Below are 19,584 nucleotides of genomic sequence, written 5' to 3'. Positions count from 1 at the left end.
CATGGACAATGTATAACCAAAGCGTTCAGAACCAAAGCGTTCAGAATCATTGGAATCTCCCGCGATGCCGCTATCTCCGAGGGCCTTTCACTTAATCACCGCAGGCAGGTTGGTGGTCTTTCCGTCTTCTACCGACTCCTCTCCGGCCTTGCTCCCCCAGCTCTCTCTGGGCTCTGTCCCCCAAATATTCCTACAGGTCGCACAAGATCTGCCTGCAACCCTCTTATGGTTAAACTGCCAAAATCAAGACTCTCTGCTCACCTTCACTCCTTCATTCCTCTTTTCTCCCGCCTCTGGAACAAACTCCCCCACTCCCTTCAATCCCACTCCACCCTCCAGGTCTTTAAAACGGCTGTTCACCACCATCTCTTATTTCCCCAATCCAAAACCTTGATCTTTTCTACCCCCGCTAATTTCACCCCAAATCCACTTTTTTGAGGTGACTTTTGACTTCTTTCCTGGAAGTCCTTGGTGTCCTTGCGTTTTATACCTATCCTTCCTCCGCCCAGGCCCTCTCCCTCCCACACATCTCCCGATGTCCCTGCTCTCAAATGTTGTATTTGTGTGCTTCCTCCCCTTCTCTCCCCATCTTGTCGACCGCTCCCCTTTTTATATACTTTGTTTGCTTGTTTGTTTGATTTGTTTGTTTGATAAATGTTAGCTCTTTCACGAGCCTCGACTCTGTATACAACAACAACAACAACAACAACAACAAAAAATCACCCCAGGAGTAAATCCAAAAACGACTGGTGTAATGGACACGGAGGTATATAATATGGAGAGCCAATTGGCCACCTCGCAGCATTAGCCGCCGTGAAGCCACCGGAAATAGTCTGGCGGCCATATTGGGAAGCCGATTGTTTTGTAAACAAAGCCTGTCAAAGCAAAGGCGTGGCGCACTGATGATGCAGCTGGAGCGAATTTTAGGACCGCCGACTATTTAATTAATATAGAATACTAATATTTGAACTGATATTCGGGCTCAGAATCCCGTTCTTTAAGGAAATGGTGTTCATTAAGTTTGAAGTTGATTCTAGACGCATTTTTCCTGGGGAATCCAATGGTTTAGAGCTTGTTTGAAAAAAAAGTGCCCAAAATTACCGCTCGGTGTTCTTTATCGTCCTTCTCATGACCCAATCACCCACTAGTAGGAATAAGAATCCTGACATGTTACACCCCTGTTTAACTCCTGTCTTCACCTTGAACCATTCTGTTTCACCTTGGTCGACGACCGCACATTGAAAGTCTTGGTAAAGGGCTTTTACAAGGTTCACTAATTTTCCAGGTATGCTGTATTTCTTCATTATGACCCAGACTTTCTCTGGGCAAGGAGTCGAAAGCTTTCTAGAAATCTATAAAATTGAGGTACATCGTCGTTTGCCATTCTTTGGCTTGTTCTATAATATTCCTCAATATAAAGATCTGATTTGTTGTCATGTTATATGATGTTACTTAATTCAGTCATTATATTGTAACTAAGATGTGTATGTTTCTATTACCGAGATGCTAGAAACCAGTCACATAAATGACATGAAACGCTGTCATGTAGTTAACTCACACAATTCTTGGGTTTCGGAAGTTTTTGCTATTCATAACATACAAGACTTACATGTTGCAATGGAACGTTCAACAGGACATGGTAATTGTTACATGAATAATGGAGCGGAGATATAGACATCTCATGCAACACATCTTTTACAGTTTAAATATTTACATGAAGTGTTGGTGAACTCGCCATATCAGACAAAGGGCAACCCACTTGCCGACTTGATGTCATGTCGCATCAAGAGGCGCTTATATGCGGCAACAAACTGCCGGGCCGTTGGGTTATTCCCACTTCCACATGCAATGCGGACCGCTCCAAAGAAAAGTTCAATGTGGTCTTGGCTCATTTTGTACGTGAGCAGGTATCGCAGGGGAGATGAGGCAGGTTTGACATATGTGAAATACAAAATTGTGACACTCTCTATGCAGATCATGAAACCAATGAAGGGGGTTTTCAAACGCGTATTGGTCATAACTTGACCATTCATGTTTTTGATGTTGGACAAGTAACTGTAGGCAGTATCCAGGAATGGCAGGAAAAGTCCTTCTCGTGATGTCATGAGTGGTGCCTTGTAGTTTCGTGCCAATGGATTGCGAGAATTTAGAATGTCAAACAGTTTGTCCAATGTTTCAATGTATTGGCAGGTAGCCCCACTGCCCTGAAATTCTGATAGTTGCAAAGTGTCCCTGCAAAACCGAATTGCATCTGCCACACTAGTGCTCAATGTCTGAGCGCTGTGTCCACCTTCATGACATTGCTCTTCCACTCGATGTGTTTCCGGGAGAGCTTATTTCCCAGACGCAAGCCTTCCCTCTTCTGCAGATCAAAGAGTGCCTGGATGTATTTCCACGCGATGACTTTTTTGTTGCCATCCTCCATCATTTTCATGGATCCAAGACAGTTTCTTGCAAGTTTAAGCATGTGACATGCATCGAGTACTTCGAGTACTTCGGCTTCAGTCGGACGGTTTGACCAGTCCTGTCGAAGTCACTCTCATTGAAGTGATCACTGCACAGAACTGTGGTGCCTGGGGTGGGGTAGAAGGACTCCCTTCTCAGGGCAGATGTCCATCGAGAGCACAAGTCCTTATCCTTTGGAAACCTTGAAACAAAATACGTTGTGGTCACAAAATGTGGTTGCGGGTCAAAACCTCAGAGGGCAGTCAAAACATCCGAGTCAAAACGACTCCATATCAAAATAATATTTTGAGTTTCATATGTATAGTTAAATACAACTTCATCTGCTAATGTTTGCCATGTGTCGGACTTTCGTACCTTCCACAAGTAACCCCCATTTGCTCTTTCTGCTCACGAGTGACACAGGAGGGCATGGAAACCCTGACAGTAGTAGACTGGACAATTAAGTTAAGCTCATCACAAATTAAATCACTTGACAATGATCACGAGCTGACGAGTCAATCTCGATACTTCAATCTGAATCAATGAATGAGTCAATCAGACATCAGTCTGACATACTCACATAGCCCTAGTGAATACACAATACAGTTATATTTGAGATCTGTGTCGTATTGCACACCCTGCGGTGGTCTAACATCATCAAATTCAAACACAGTGTTCAAACTTCATTGAAACTTAATTACCTAGCCCCACCACCGTGACCACGCCAAAAACTGAAAAAGCAGAACACCGCGATCGCGGTTTGTCACTGACTTGTGAAATGTGCATGTGGAGGCCTTCCCTGAGGTATTTGTGCAGTCAAATGCAACACACTGTGGCATTTTGAAACAGCGCGTTCACAAATAAGACTCCTTACAGTCGGTAAGCATCCAAAATGAATCAGAAATTGTGAGATCAGCTGATTGTGAGATCAAACACGGACGCAGACACAATCGGCTTCCCAATATGGCCGCCAAGCAACTTCCGCTAGCTTCAGCTGACAGCCATCATTGGCTCTCCAGGTTTATTATATACCTCCGTGGTAATGGAATGTTATGACAGAGTACCAAAATATCGCATCCATCTTGATTTGATAAAATTATAACATTCTCCATCAAAACCTTCACTTTAACCGCACCTCTTTGATGGGATCTGAGAATGTAAAGCGCCTTTGGGCTACTTGAAAAGCGCTATACAAAATAAATGAATTATTATTATTATTATTGAGAAACAAACTGCTGAGAATGAAAGTTTCTCAGTCCATTTCTTCTTCTTCTTTTTTTCATTCTTCTTCTTCTCCTCCTTCTCCAACGACCACAATTATTCCCATGTTATTGCGTAGTTAGGTTGGAACGTAACCCAGGCGTAAAATGAGGGATGCCTTTATACAGTGCCTATAAAAAGTCTACACACCCTTGTAAAATTTTCACCTTTTGTTGCCTTGTAGCCTGGAATTAAAATGCATTAAATCAAACTTTTCCCACCTTCATTTACACATCGTAACCCACAACTTCCAAACGAAAAACAAATTGGACAAATTTCAGAAAATCAATTGAATATACAAAACTAGAATATTTGGGTTCAGGCCTGCAACGTTTAGGAAGAGGTGGCCGGTCCATCCCCCCTTCCCATGCCTCCTCCCCCCAAGCCCTCTCCCTCCCATTGATCTCCCGATGTCCCTGTTCTCTACTGTTGTACTTGTGTACTTCCCTCTCTCTCCCCATCTTATCTCCCACTCCCTTTGTTATTTGTCTTATGTGTCCGTTTCTTTTTTTTGTGATTAATGTTAGCTCTGACATGAGCCTCGATCTTGTATACAACAACAACAACATGCATTTTAAGGCCATTTTCCCTGCTAGAGCAGGGGTCAGCCTTGCGGTCCCCATGACGATCTTCTCCATTTTGCCCTATTTTCTGCATCTCCCCTTGTTAACCCCCTTGCCCGCATTTCTTCTTCCACCATCTTTAGCCAAGTCTTTCTCGGTCTTCCCCGGCCTCTACTTCCTTCTACATTCATTTCCATCACTCTTCTCAACCAGTCACTTTCATCCTTCCTCAACACATGACCAAACCATCTCAACCTGTTTCTTTTCACAGCATCAATCACAGGCTCTATTCCCATCATCTTTCGCAAAACATCTTTTGTCTTCCTCTCTCTCAACGATACTCCACACATCCACCGAACCATTCGCATTTCCACCCTTTCCAGCCTTCGTTGCTGCTCTACGTTCATTACCCATGTCTCGCTCCCATAAATCATAACACTTCTCACACATGCAGCATACACCTTTCCCTAGCCTCGATCTTGTATACAAAAAAACAACAAGCGTTACGCCTAGGTTCCCCGTCGGGGAAGTGACGTGAGTTGACAAAGTGGAAGATGCAGAAAACATGCTATGATATGATATTTCGCTCACAAGGTTCAGACATACATGGAGGTGGCCATCTTGGATTTTGACGTGGCGACCCAATTTTCAATAGCGTTCTTCCTTATGCGTAGATACACCCACACACCAGATTATAAGTTGGTACTTCGCTTATTTTTCAAGATATTTTGCTCACAAGGTTCAGACATACATGGCGGCGGCCATCTTGGATTTTGACGTGGCGACCCAATTTTCAATAGCGTTCTTCCTTATGCCTAGATACACCCACACACCAGATTAGAAGTTGGTACTTCGCTTATTTTTCAAGATATTTTGCTCACATGGTTCAGACATACATGGCGGCGGCCATCTTGGATTTTGACGTGGCGACCCAATTTTCAATAGCGTTCTTCCTTATGCCTAGATACACCCACACACCAGATTAGAATTTTGTACTTCGCTTATTTTTCAAGATATTCCGCTCACAAGATTCAGACATACATGGCATCAGACATACATGGCGGCGGCCATCTTGGATTTTGACTTGGGTTGCACCTACACACCAAATTCGAATGCGGTCCTTCGCTTACGCACACACGCACGCACACACGCATGTACGCACGCCCGCACGGACGGACGGAGGGGAAAACCATAGTCCCCCTTTCGCTCCGCGGTGCGACGGGGGACAAAAAATCATGGGTCTGGATCCCGGCCTACAGTGACACCTGTTCATGGTGGTTGTACCCACCAACACAAGTTGGGGGCCAAATCTTCCCCATTCTTCCCTGCTACCCGGATTAGTCAGGGCAGTGCGGTCACGGTCAGAGTGCTGATCAGGGACAGGCCTCTTCCCTTTGAGATCGACTGACTGTCTCCGTGCTGCGGACTTGTTGGAGAGAACTGTCCGGGGCTATAAAACAACAACAACAACAACAACAACAACAACAACAACAACATTGTTCTCGATCATAAACTGATAAGACAGGTTGACGGACCTGAACCATTTGCTTAACTTCGCTTTTCACTTCCTGTGCATGGGGTAATAACTCTACTATATGTAGTGCAGCAAAGGTGTTCGCCCTTCCAAGGTTAAGCAATCACATATGGTGTCCCAAAATATTAACCATCTTGTTCACTTTGTTTGTACGATGGGAATGTCACCCAGACAGTGTCGATAAGATGTTAGAGGCTTAACTTATCGAGAATGTCCGTGATATATGAAGACCACCCATTGAAGACTCCATGTTTTTTTTCTGTGAATTAACCTTGGACCCCCAGCAACAGTGAGAGTAATCCATTGCAGACAACATTCTAAGTAATGTACAGTACATACCAGTAAGCAGTCACAAAATTGAATTTCCCAACGAGGATTTTTCCTAAATTCCTAGTACTCATCAGGTATGTTGACGGGGTGCGAGTACACGTTCAGAACAAGAACGGAACTCAGGAGAGAGCATATACCTCCACCTGGTTGACCATATCACTCAATGGTTTATGTTGACCAGATCAATCATAAGAATCACTTTAAAAATTCTACTAGCTTGATCCGGATCCAGATCTTCACCAAAATTGAAGATTCTTCCTCGTCACACACCCAACCTCTCCAACAAGTTTAATCCAAATCCGTCCATAACGTTTTGAGATATCCTGCTATGCATCGTTTTAGCCCTATCTCCTAATGGTGAAGAATCACTTAAAAAATTAAATAATTCTCATATCCGAATCCATCTTCAGATCTTCACCAAAATCTAATCGATTCTTCCTCGTCAGACACCCAACCTCTCCACCAGGTTTCGTCCAAATCCGTCCATAACTTTTTGAGATATCCTGCTAGGCATCGTTTTTAGCCCTATCTCCTAATGGTGAAGAATCACTTTAATAATTAAATAATTCTCATATACGAATCCATATTCAGATCTTCACCAAAATCTAATCGATTCTTCCTTGTCCCACACCCAACAGGTCCACCAAGTTTCGTCCAAATCTGTCCACAACAGTTTGAGATATCCTGTTATGTATTGTTGGTGGCCCTATCTCCTAATGGTGAAGAATCACTCTAATAATTAAACAATTCTCATATCCGAATCCATATGCAGATCTTTACCAAAATCTAATCGATTCTTCCTTGTCAGACACCCAACCTCTCCACCAGGTTTCGTCCAAATCCGTCCATAACTTTTTGAGATATCCTGCTAGGCATCGTTTTTAGCCCTATCTCCTAATGGTGAAGAATCACTTTAATAATTAAATAATTCTCATATACGAATCCATATTCAGATCTTCACCAAAATCTAATCGATTCTTCCTTGTCCCACACCCAACAGGTCCACCAAGTTTCGTCCAAATCTGTCCACAACAGTTTGAGATATCCTGTTATGTATTGTTGGTGGCCCTATCTCCCAATGGTGAAGAATCACTTTAAAAATTCTAGTAGCCGGATCCAAACCCGGATCTTCACCAAAATCTAATCAGTTCGTCCGTGTCACATACGCTACATCTCTGCCAAATTTCTTTCGAATCTGTCCACAACGTTTTGAGATATTTTATTCACAGACAAACGGACAGGGGTGAAAACATATAACCTCCATCCACCTTTGGTGGCGAAGGTAACAACGGAAGGTGCCATTGTAGGCCCATCTGAATATGAAGCACACTCATTATTCAACCCACGAGTCCTGGTTTTTACCTTCGGTGAAGGCCTACGTTTCATCAGACCATCCTTACACTCCACTGATGAAATTATTGCCGGAAAACTGGCATTTTTCAGCATTATCTGGACATTGATGATAGATAGCTGTCATCCGGTGCGGTCATGAGCTTATGGAGGAGCACTTTACTTAAGGTTCTTTGTTTGTTGAACGCGGTCATTCATCAAAACGATCACACACATTTCTTCAAACCTACTCGAGTAACATAATTTGCGTCACACATACGTCATTTACACAAGATCTGTGTCAATATGGTAGATTGGTAGAATATCAATATGTCATACATGTTAGGTAGGTGGAATTCTTGAACGTTTGTCAAAACTTTCTCGTAACTTCTTGTTGGTCCAACTTTACTTTTTGATTTTAAAAGTTTTTCTTCCAAATAATTTTTTCCTATGGTAGTTTACAAATTGGACGCTGGAATCAAACGTCGAGTTAGTGCAAGTTGCTTTTCCCAATGGCATCTGGTAAGTGCCTTATTCTTATTCTTCTTTTGAATGCAGCACATGGCTGCAGGTAGCATAATTTACACCTAAGGTAAATACCTGATGGAAACACACCCCGAAGCAAAGACAGACAATGTTCTCCTGCACAAACAGTTTGTGGGAAGTTAGGTTTGATAGTCATGAATATATAATTACAAGGTTATTTTAGGTCAGCTCATCTCGATTCTCAAAGGGACGAACTTGTAAAATGTTTATGTTTGTCCGTGCGTCCGTCCGTTATCTTTTTGCTATTTTTGCTACTCCTCCCTTATCACCTGGCTGATTGTTCTGAAACTTGACACATGAATATAAGATGGCGATATACAAGATTTTTCGATTTTGGATCATAGAGGCTCCCAGGAGGGGGTAACCTTCTTAAATTTCAGATCCCTACTCACCCGTTATTTTCCCCACCAATTGCTCTGAAACCCATACAGCCTTTCTACTCCATGGTCCGCAGGATTGCTTGGTGTTAGATGTTTCGATTTCAGATCAGGGGGCCTCCCAGGGGATCAGTGGGCCTCCCAGGGGGCCTCCCAGGGGATCGGGGGGCCTCCCAGGGGATCAGGGGGCCTCCCAGGGGATCAGGGGTCTCCCAAGGGATCCGGGGGCCTCCCAGGGGATCAGGCGGCCTCCCAGGGGATCAGGGGTCTCCCAAGGGATCCGGGGGCGTCCCAGGGGATCAGGGGGCCTCCCAGGGGATCAGGGGGCCTCCCAGGGGATCAGGGGGCCTCCCAGGGGATCAGGGGTCTCCCAAGGGGTCCGGGGGCCTTCCAGGGGATCAGGGGTCTCCCAAGGGATCTGGGGGCCTCCCAGGGGATCAGGGGGCCTCCCAGGGGATCAGGCGGCCTCCCAAGGGATCCGGGGGCCTCCCAGGGGATCAGGGGGCCTCCCAGGGGATCAGGCGGCCTCCCAGGGGATCAGGGGGCCTCCCAGGGGATCAGGGGTCTCCCAAGGGATCCGGGGGCCTCCCAAGGGATCCGGGGGCCTCCCAGGGGATCAGGGGGCCTCCCAGGGGATCAGGGGTCTCCCAAGGGATCAGGGGTCTCCCAAGGGATCAGGGGTCTCCCAAGGGATCAGGGGTCTCCCAAGGGATCAAGAAGCCTCCCAGGGGATTAAGAAGCCTCCCAGGGGATCAGGGGTTTCCCAAGGGGGTTCTCCCAAATCAGCAGAGGTCTGAACTACAACCTGAAGAGATGACCGTCGGCCCACTCGGGGTTATTTTTCAATTTTGTAACCGTCGCTATAATGGCATTGTGGGGGTGAACGTGTTTACACTGCCATGTTTATGTCAACGTTGAAGTGCTATCACTTTCATTTGTTTTCACTCGAGTCGTGTTATTTTGTTCAAGGTTCAAATAACTTGCAGATCTGAGGGCGTAAGGCTTATAAACACGTCTCGAGGTCACAAAAAGCGATGTGAGAAGCATCCTCAGATTGAAAATTAAAATACAAATGGCAGGTTTTGTTCTTTGTTGACGTTGAATAACTTTAACCATGAAACATTTTATCGGCTGATACTGTGTGGTGTTGGATAAGGGGAACAAGAACTGTTGGGGAAAGACAGAGTTTTGGAGACCTGCTTTTATCCTGAAATCCCACAGGCCTTGTACACGGCCTTGCCAGGCCTTCTGGACAGCAATCCCTTTGCGATGGCCGCCAACTCGGTGGGCGATGGGCGCCTCTCCCCTCCCGAAGGTGTCCAGAAGGTTCTTGCGATATATCAAGCTACGAAGGACCTTCTTGCATCGAGTGCCCTTCACCCTGACATCGCCTCACAGCTCTTTGCTTACCTCTTCTTCTTCTCGAACGCTTCACTCTTCAATTCGCTCATGGAAAGAGGTTCGGGGTGTATATTTACAAGTACCGTATCGTTGTGTTCTCATCAATGTAACATCGGCTTTTCGGTCGGTTGATGGCGCGGTGAATGATAGATATCTCGTGTCCCTCAGGCTGCCGTGGTGGTTACTACCACTGGTCACGTGGTGTGCAGCTCCGGGCGAACCTCGACCTCGTGTTGGAGTGGCTGCAGGAAGCGAACCTTGGCGATCTTGCCTCCGAATTCTTCCGGAAGCTTTCGACGTCTGCAGATCTGTTGGCTACCCCCAAGCTTAACCTCATGCAGGTGAAAGAGTGCTCTGACTGAATTCCACGTTTTAAAATATGTCAAGGATTTCAATGAGCATTCCTTGGCAGTGTTAAATGTCAGCATCAACCATGACGCGTTTATCTTCAAAACAAGAGGAACACAAAGGTCCAGCACAACAGTGGATGTTATTCTTTGTTGAGGCTGAAGAACTTTGATCGTGAAACCTTTGAGACCGTGATGCAATTTTGCAAATGGTGAAAGTGGTCCATTGATTGCATTTACACTTGAAATCGACTCTGACAAAACTTTGGGCTCCTAGGATAGCCTATCGGGATGCACACACGCCTCTAAGCTGTCTGGCCTGGGTTCAAATCCCAACCGAGCTATAAACGGTCATCCCGGTGTTTCACAGACAGGCGAGGTGATCATCAGTGTGTGTGCCGTCCCTTAGATGGACGTCCCATCTAAGGGTCGGCTAGGGTTAGGGTTAGGGCTAGGGTTAGGGTTAGGGTTAGGTCTGCGGCATCAGCTGGTGGACGTTAAGGATCCTACGGTGTCTTTCATGAAGACCAGACGAGCAATCGCTGGCACCTTGGCCAAATTCCTGCTCTAACCGACAGGTGGCACTGCATAAGGGGCACAGCTGTGCCATCCAGCAAATGATGCAACCAATTGCCATGTGCTGCATACGAAAGAAGAAGCCGAAGAAGAAGACAAAACTTTCTAGCCAACTTTGCGTCATGGGGCAATGTAACAAGTGTTTTATTGCGTAATTACACGAAGCTGCAGCCATGCGCTGCATGCAAAGGAATTGATGAATGCATGAATTGTTTATTCCAGCAGGCAAGCTGGCGCTCGCTCAGGGTCGATTTCCCGGCCCTGTCGCCAGCACAACTGCATCACTTCCTGCGCGAATATCAGCTTGGGCCTAGCAAGACAGTCCCACAGGCCTGGCAGCCTGATTCTGAGGATAGTCAAGCAGCATATCGCACCGGTACATGCCTCCCACATACCTCGCTGCCCGGACGGACAACACTCAAAATATACTTGGGGACAACTGTCATAGCAATGCAATAACCACTCAAAACAGTTTTGCTGACACTTGAATTGATATCTAAATAAGGACATACAGTACTTTTGGGGGTGGGAGTTTGTGATCATTCTCCTGTTCATATCTTTTTCCATGATGCAGTTGAGGTTCTGGAGAGCTTTGAGAATCATCCTCCGCTGGTGCTTCCATCCAGTGGTTTTCAAGTGGACCTGGACGCTCCAGCACCCAGCAGTGACTTTGCTCGACACTTGCAGCAGCTGCGTGAGATGCTGCATACTCTCGGAGGAAAGGCCGAGGTGTCATTGCGTTCTGGGCATTCACCAACCGAGCCACGATCTCCAGTGAACGTTAATAATCCAAACCATGTCGGTGCGAATGGATACGATGATCTGCCAGAGGAAGAGAGTTCAGAGGTATGGAATAGATATTTGGCACGGAAGTTAATGGGTGAGTTCTGAGTTGTCTATTCCTAGGTTTAGCTTGATGGATTTAGTTATGGATGGATTTGGAGGAAATTTGGTGGGTCTGTTGGGTGTGTGACAATGACGAATTGTTTAGATTTTGGTGAAGATTCTGATCCTGATCCGTATACTATAACATTTCAAGTGATTCTTCACCGTTGAGTGATGTATATAGTACGATATCTCAAAAAGTTGTCGACCGATTCGGACAAAACTTGGTGGACAGGTTGAGTAGGTCTCCGATCGATCTCCCTCCCATGAGCGAGTCAAAGATCCCCCACATCCAGGATGGTGTACCCCTGCCACGACATGGGTACAGTGAGGGCCACAACAGGGTTACAAAGAGAGAAAGAGCCGGTCCATGGGGACCCATTGGCTTTCTGACCATGACCACGTTGCCCTGCCGAATCTGGGCAGCAGGGAAGAATGGGGAAGATTTGTCCCCCGACTTGGATTAGGGGGTACAACTACCACGAACCACGAAGAGGCATCCCCGATATTTGCCGTTGTTGTTGTTGTTCTTGTTGTTCTTGTTGTTGTTGTTGTTGTTGTTGTTGTTGTTGTTGTATAGCCCCGGACAGTTCTCTCAAACAAGCTCGCGGTATGGAGACAGCCAATTGATATCCCAGTAGCAACCAGAGATCCCCAAATCCAGGATGGTGTACCACCGCCTTCACAAAGTCAGGGCACGACAGAGTTGGACAGAGTGGGAGAAAGAAAGAAAGAGAGAAAAGAGACAGAGACAAGAGGGGCAGTGCCTGTCCATCGGGACCGATCGGCACTCTGACCGTGTCGGCGCTGCCCCGAAGAATCCGGGCAGGAGGAAAGAATGGGGAAAGATTTGGCCCCTGGTCTGCATTGGGGGGTACAACCACTGTGAAGAGGCATCCCGGATAGTTGCCGTTGTTGCTGTCTTCGTGGTTGATTTTGTGTGTGTGCCCTTTCTGCTTACTCTTATATATTTTTTCCTGTTTTGACGATATATAATTTTGTGTGCTCCTTTTATGTACAGTATTACTAAATAGGAAGTTCATTTTTAGCTGCCCCGCTCTTTAAACACTTTGCCTAATGTTTAACGGTGCTCACACCAATGGTAGAGTCGTCGTACACAATCTTTAAACGCTTATGAATATTGCCCTGGAGGAAGCTCTTTCGCAATAAGAAATTCAATAACTGTTCTCTGCTTCGTGTGTGCATCTAGTGGAGCAGCCATTTTGAAAGCGTGGTGTGATCCTGTCACCTGATTGGTCACAGTGCCGCTCGACTTAAAATGGGCGGGAGATATAACATTTTCATTCTGATCTCGTTAAGCTTCCCTACAGCACTTTGGTTATGAACTGAAAAATGAGGTTTTACGTTCGCAGTGGCCCTCATGCGTCTATGTATAGCTACCCTCGTGTATAATTCCTTTACATGTGGTGAGGCCGACTGCCACTGAGCTGCTTCTCTACTCTGTCCACAATACTCCTTCACCGCCCTCAACCACCTTCCATCCACCTCCACCTATCTAACACCCCTATTCACACAATCCTCCCATCTCAACTACGGTGTAATTCTTCTCTTCCTTCAACACATGTGCTCTCTTCGGAAGTCCATCTTCTTCCATCCACACCAGGTGTTCTGCCCATCTTATCCGACTCTTTACCGATCCTCCCTCAATCTCCTCTGTGCACCGATCTGCTCCTTCAGTTCCTTCATCCTCCATCTCCATCCACCCTTTCACTCCCACAATCCTCCTGACCCAGTTGTTATCGCAGACCTGTAGCCTATTTTCTTGCTTCTCTGTGAGGACCACCATTTCCGGGCCATATAGGTATGTCGACGTTACACACAACCTCAAGACTTTTGCCTTTCAACTTCCTCAATATCTTCCTGTCCGTCATCAAACCTCCGACTTTCCTCCAAGCATTCTCACTCACTTGTATCCTCTTCCATACCTCTGCCTCCGAACTACCATCACCGGTCACCATTGTACCTAGTTACCTACATCTATTTTCCTGCCTTATCTCCTTCCCTTCTAACCTGATGTTCAATTTCTCTCTGCTATCCAACCCACATTACCTCCATTTTCTCCAAACCCATCTTCAGTCCATGCTTCTTAAAAACCCTCCTTCAACTCCTCCATCGCTTCCTGCATACAACAACAACAACAACAGGCATTTTAAGGCCATTTTCCCTGCAAGAGCGGGGGTTAGCCTTGCGGGCCCCATGACAATCTTCTCCATCTTGCCCTATTTTCTGCATCTCCCCTTGTTAACCCCCATGCCCGCATTTCTTCTTCCACCACCTTTAGCCAAGTCTTTCTCGGTCTTCCCCGTCCTCTACTACTTCCTTCTGCATTCATTTCCATCACTCTTCTCACCCAGTCACTTTCATCCTTCCTCAACACATGACCCAACCATCTCAACCTGTTTCTCTTCCTGCATCTGTTCCCCTATCTCTCTCTCTCTCCGCTACTATAGTCAGATCTCTCATTCAATCGAGAGGAAGAAGAGAGTTGTCGCGGAAGGGTAGAGGGAGGGTGGTGTGCAATGTACATTAAATGATTTCAGATTGAATTATGATAGTTGTCAAGTGATATTAACAATGGATAATAATTGTCCTCTTGATGAAAGATGAATTGTCCGAAGTACAAAATGGGTCGGTATAGGCTAAGCAAAGTGAGCCAAAGGCAATATTGTTGCATTGTATTTGAACCGCTGGTTGCATCTTTCATGAGGCAGATATATTCCCCTTGTGCAGTGCCCCTGCAGAAGAGGGCAAGAGTTTTGAATGAAGAACTAGTCTTGCTCATTAGGGCCAGTGTCGATCCTTTGCTCCGATGAAGGGTTAATGCCCAAAAACATCATCATCTCCTTCTCACTCTGGTTAGCATACCTCGATCAGAACCTCCTGTTGATTTCATCCAATAGTTTTCAATTTAGCTGAGAAACTGACATACAATGTCCTTCTCCCACAAAATTTCACGTGGGGTCTTTAATATCCACAAGGGAGTGCTAGGAGATGGGAGTGAGGCTGTGGTCTAAACCTCTCTCAGGGTCCTGGTAATGCCCAGGACAAGAGGGCAAGATGCTCCCCACCCCAATCTCTGTATAATCCATGTCTTTAACTTGTTATTGAAAGGTTAGTTGGGTACTTTCCGATATGTTTGAGAGTCATTTATATCATTACTATGTGAATAAAATTTACGCAACATAAATGAAAAAAAGAGAAAAACAAGTACAGATACATTCAAAGTACACCGCCCCATGCCAAGTAAATAAATAACATCCTCCAGTGCGTGGCATTGCCGGGACGCACCCGGCAATACCACCATGCAGCACATCGAGACGGTGTTAGGAGGGAGAGGTGTGCAATAATTGATTGATTAGTAGCGTAATTAAAACCAATAAACAACAGTCATAAAATAATTTCTTAATGAATTGGCCAATAGAATACCTCAACCACCAGTGTTTCATCCGAATCTGTAACTTAAAAAAAATTTAATTAAATATATCATTAATTGAATAATTAAATAATTAATCAATTAATCAATCAATCAAAAATACCCTTTACAGTCAAATCACTTGGTCATTGTCATGTCCAAATATCAGCTTCTTAGCTCAAAAGGTGCCTGAGATAATGCCCAGAAGAAAAGGAATAAATAAGTACTTAATTAATCGATAATAATTAAGTAACTAATCAATTAATTGATTAATTAAGAAACAAAAAATTCTCTTTTTGTCAAAGTACTTGCTCACTATTATGTTGAAATTTCAACTTCCTATCTCAAAGAATCGCTGAGATATTGCCTGGACAAACAAACAAGAAACCGGAGTGAAAACTGAGTACTCCTTTTCAGCGCACGTCATCACCGGGCCCCCTTCAGTGTCCGGCGATGGCGTCATGCAGCTCCTGGAGATGGAATAGGAAAGGAGCAGTAGACAATAACGGATTCTAATTTATTTTTATACTGTGCCTTGCATTACCACACTATCCTGAAACACAATTCGAGTGGACCAAATGCCCCTGAAGTTGTGTTTTTTTCAAACTGTTAGCTCAAAGAATTTTTTCCTATAAAGATCATTGGATTTATAATGGTCCAAAAGACACTCCAGTGGATGCAAAGGCAGAGTGTTTGTTATGTGGAGTTGATGTGAAGTTTATTGCTCTCATCACATGTTGACTTGTCATCACTCAGTTACAAGAGGCTGCTTCGGCAGAGAGTGACAGAGCAGTCGAAGAGGCAGGGGCTGCAGAGGCAGTTCCACAGGCCATGGAGGAGTCGGCCGCAGTCACAGACGAGACGGCGGAAGGCTCTGCTAATGGTGGGAGGAAAGAATCCACCGGGGGGAGTCGTCGCAGCCTCCAGGGAGACATGTTCGGGCCATGTCAGGCTGAGCTTGCTCACAAACTGCAGCAGCTTGAATTACAAAGCTTGGTTTCAAAGGTGTGTGGCCTCAGGATTCCACTTAGATTGTTCAGAGGCAGCAGGGCATGTTCGTAAAGGTTACCAAGGTTTGTTTACTGGAGGAATCCTGGCAGGTTGCCGATTCCCATCCAATTTGGTTTGAGTTGCACAACTTTGACGACATCCAGTCTGGAAGCGTTTCATGTCTTATTATTAGCCACAAACGTCAAAAGAAAATAGATGTAAATGGAATGATCATAAAGTGTACTTTGCTCGGACACAGATCATGCATTTCCACTGCACAGATTTGGCTGGCTGGTCTTGCTGAGCATTTTCCTCCAATCAGGCTAGAGGATTTATGGTTTATCTTGATTTCCCTCTCTCTTGATTGGTCAGATAGCATAGGCCTTACTCAGTCGGCTCAGGCAACCTCTGGAGAGAAAATGTCCAAAGATTGAATTTAAACTGGTTTTGTCAAAAAATATTTGTCTGTCACAAAAGGTCAACAAAACGATTAATTTGGTCACATGAGTGGCTTACAGAACCCAGGTTATATACAGTCACGTGAAAAAGTAAGTACACCCCATTTAAAGTTTTGACTTTTTCAACATATTTCAACATGCAGCTATTTGATCTTCATTTCAACAATATTGATAGACAAAGGTGATATAATATAACAAATATCATGAAACATTTACATTTTGTAGTCCATTGTATAATTTAAATAAACATAAATGCAAAATTCGCATGTGGAAAAAGTAAGTACACCCCTACATTTATCACGACTTCAAATACCTAAAATTAGAATCAGGTGCACCAGCTCAGGTGCAAATGATTAGAACATCGTCAGAGAGGATCTTGGAGGAACCTGTGGTATTTAAACCTCAGACATTTAGTTTAGTTTGCTCTTTGTTGTTGAAGTGTGCGGCGTCACCATGCCTAGATCAAAAGAGCTCTCTGAGACCTTCAGAAAGAAGGTTATAAATGCCTACGAGTCTTGGAAGGGATTTATAAAGATCGCTAAACAATTTGAAATCAATCATTCGACTGTCCGGAAGATCATCTACAAGTGGAGAAGATTCCAAACAACTGCCAACTTGTTCAGGCCAGGCCGCCCCAGCAAGTTCAGCCCAAGAGCAGACTGCAAGATGTGGAAAGAAGTCTCTAAGAACCCCAGAATGTCATCACGGGACCTACAGGTAGCTCTTGCCACTGTTGATGTCAAAGTGCACGAGTCTACCATTAGAAAGAGGCTGCACAAATTTGATCTACAAGGGAGGTGTGCCAGGAGGAAACCTTTGCTGTCCAGACAGAACATCAGGGCAAGACTAAGGTTTGCCAATGAACACCTAGGCAAAGACCAGCACTTCTGGAACAATGTGCTCTGGACAGATGAGTCAAAGGTAGAGCTATTTGGCCACAGTACCAGAAGACATGTTTGACGAAAACCAAAGACAGCATTTGACCTCAAGAACCTGATACCAACTGTAAAGCATGGTGGTGGAAATATTATGGTTTGGGGCAGCTTTGCTGCATCAGGGCCTGGGCAGCTCACCATCATAGAATCCACTATGAAGTCTTCATTGTACCAGAGGGTGCTTGAGGATAATGTGAGGCCATCTGTCGGAAAGTTGAAGCTCAACCGAAGGTTGACCTTGCAACATGACAATGACCCTAAACATACCAGTAAATCCACCGAGGAATGGCTGAAAAGAAAGAAATGGAGGGTTCTTGAATGGCCAAGTCAAAGCCCGGATGTAAATCCCATCGAGATGTTGTGGGGGTGATTTGAAACGAGCTGTGCATGCAATAAACCCCTCAAACATCGCACAGCTGAAATAATTCTGCATGGAGGAGTGGGCAAAATTTTCTCCCAGTCGATGTCAGAGACTGGTAGACAGTTATAAGAAACGCCTACTTGAGGTTGTTTCTGCCAAAGGGGGCAATACCACCTATCAGAGCCAAGGGTGTACTTCCTTTTTCCACATGTGAAATTTGCATTTATGTTTATTTAAATTATACAATGGACTACAAAATGTAAATGTTTCATGATATTTGTTATATTATATCACCTTTATCTCTCCTACTTGAGGTTGTTTATCACTACTCCTACTACGCCATTTTGATTCCAATTTATGGTGTAATGAATATTGTTGAAATGAAGATCAAATAGCTGCATGTTAAAATATGTTGAAAAAGTCAAAACTTTACATGGGGTGTACTTACTTTTTCACGTGACTGTAGACCTATTAACAGCAGTGTATATTTCACTTATTATGTTTCTGACTGGTCTAGATTAGGACAATAAATCCCAAATTAAATATTGATGGAAAGCTCTGTCGTCCAAAATGTCCCACTTTGCATTGTGCATATGTATGTTCAAGCTCTCTTCTATCGGAATCCTGTCTGTTATTTGCTTTGTCTGTCTGTCTGTATGTATGTCGACAGTGTCAGTTTATGATCAAGGAACAACTTAATTTCAATTGCATTTTATATTTCGAACACTGTCGGACACACATGGGAACACGAACCTGCAGTTTAAAAGTACTTTGGCTCTGAATTTGGCAAATTGTACGGAATCTCATACCGATTGAGCGTACACACGGAGTAACGGAATTTTTATGGTGTAGCCCATAGGACAAAGCCGTCCTGAACAATGTTTCTCTGTCCATATGTCCCCTCAAACGTACACCAATCAGAGCCGAGGATCTGGTCATATGACAGGGTGATGTGATTGTGTCTGATGTCATGACGGCGGCTGACTCTCCACACACCGCCATTTTGATTCCAATTTCGTTCAGGCCAAACATATCGTCGAACCTGTCATGTATCACAATCGCCATGCACTACCTTGACGTTTTTCATTCAGTGTGAAACACAAACAAACCGATTGTTAAAATGATCATCAAATATTGAAAGCATCGGCGTTACGGGTCTACCAACAGTACTGCACGTATAGGCCTTAGGCTTCATGCCTCACCTTCAGGCCGCTTCAGACAAATTAGCCCAGGTTTCTTAATACAGTAGTGTAGGAGTTGTGGGCAACGAGAAGGCGAGACACTTCTTAGCTTGTTCAAAGCTCCTTTATTGCAACAAAACTGAATCACGACCGGAACTCATGCATCTTTTATAACACGCAAAACCCTCTTAAGGGGGCGTGGCTCCAAACACCGAGCACACGCCACACCCATACCATCAATAGCCCCACTGGTCCCGTGCCTGTGGATTATGTCCCAATGGGGTAACCGCATCAGCTGGGCCGCACGGGGCACGAAACGATGGTAAAAGTTCACCATGCCCAAAAACTCTTGCAAGGCCTTGACGGTGAGGGGGCACAGAAAACCCTTCACAGCCTCCACTTTAGACGGCAGTGGGACGGCCCCCTCCTTCGTGATGCGGTGGCCGAGAAAGTCAATTGAGGCTACCCCGAACAAGCACTTGGCCGGGTTAATGATCAGGCCGTGCTGACTGAGGCGTTCAAAGAGCGCTCGGAGGTGAAGCATGTGCTCTGTCCTGGAAGCGCTGGCGATGAGGATATCGTCCAGGTAGACGAACAGGAACGGCAAATCCCGCAACACGCTGTCCGTCAGGC

General features: G+C 45.1%; 1 protein-coding gene across 3 annotated transcripts in view; it reads left to right on the top strand.

The window, feature by feature from the left end:
• LOC137426552 (ras-associating and dilute domain-containing protein) overlaps window positions 1-19,584 on the top strand; it is a 147,185-nt gene that overhangs the window by 76,244 nt on the left and 51,357 nt on the right. Inside the window, exons 9-13 of one of the 3 annotated variants that reach the window (XM_068115173.2) lie at window positions 9,606-9,843; window positions 9,954-10,126; window positions 10,934-11,084; window positions 11,283-11,554; window positions 15,783-16,031. In XM_068115173.2, coding sequence (XP_067971274.2) covers window positions 9,606-9,843; window positions 9,954-10,126; window positions 10,934-11,084; window positions 11,283-11,554; window positions 15,783-16,031 — 1,083 coding nt within the window. Of the gene's footprint in view, window positions 1-9,605; window positions 9,844-9,953; window positions 10,127-10,930; window positions 11,085-11,282; window positions 11,555-15,782; window positions 16,032-19,584 lie in introns of all 3 variants that reach the window. The other 2 variants (XM_068115172.2, XM_068115174.2) reach the window with 2 other exon arrangements.

The sequence above is a fragment of the Myxine glutinosa genome, chromosome 5, assembly GCF_964187855.1.
Source record: "Myxine glutinosa chromosome 5, kmMyxGlut1.1, whole genome shotgun sequence".
Taxonomy (NCBI): domain Eukaryota; kingdom Metazoa; phylum Chordata; class Myxini; order Myxiniformes; family Myxinidae; genus Myxine; species Myxine glutinosa.
The sequence above is the reverse complement of the archived record's forward strand: the minus strand, read 5'-3'. Positions and strand labels throughout refer to the sequence as shown.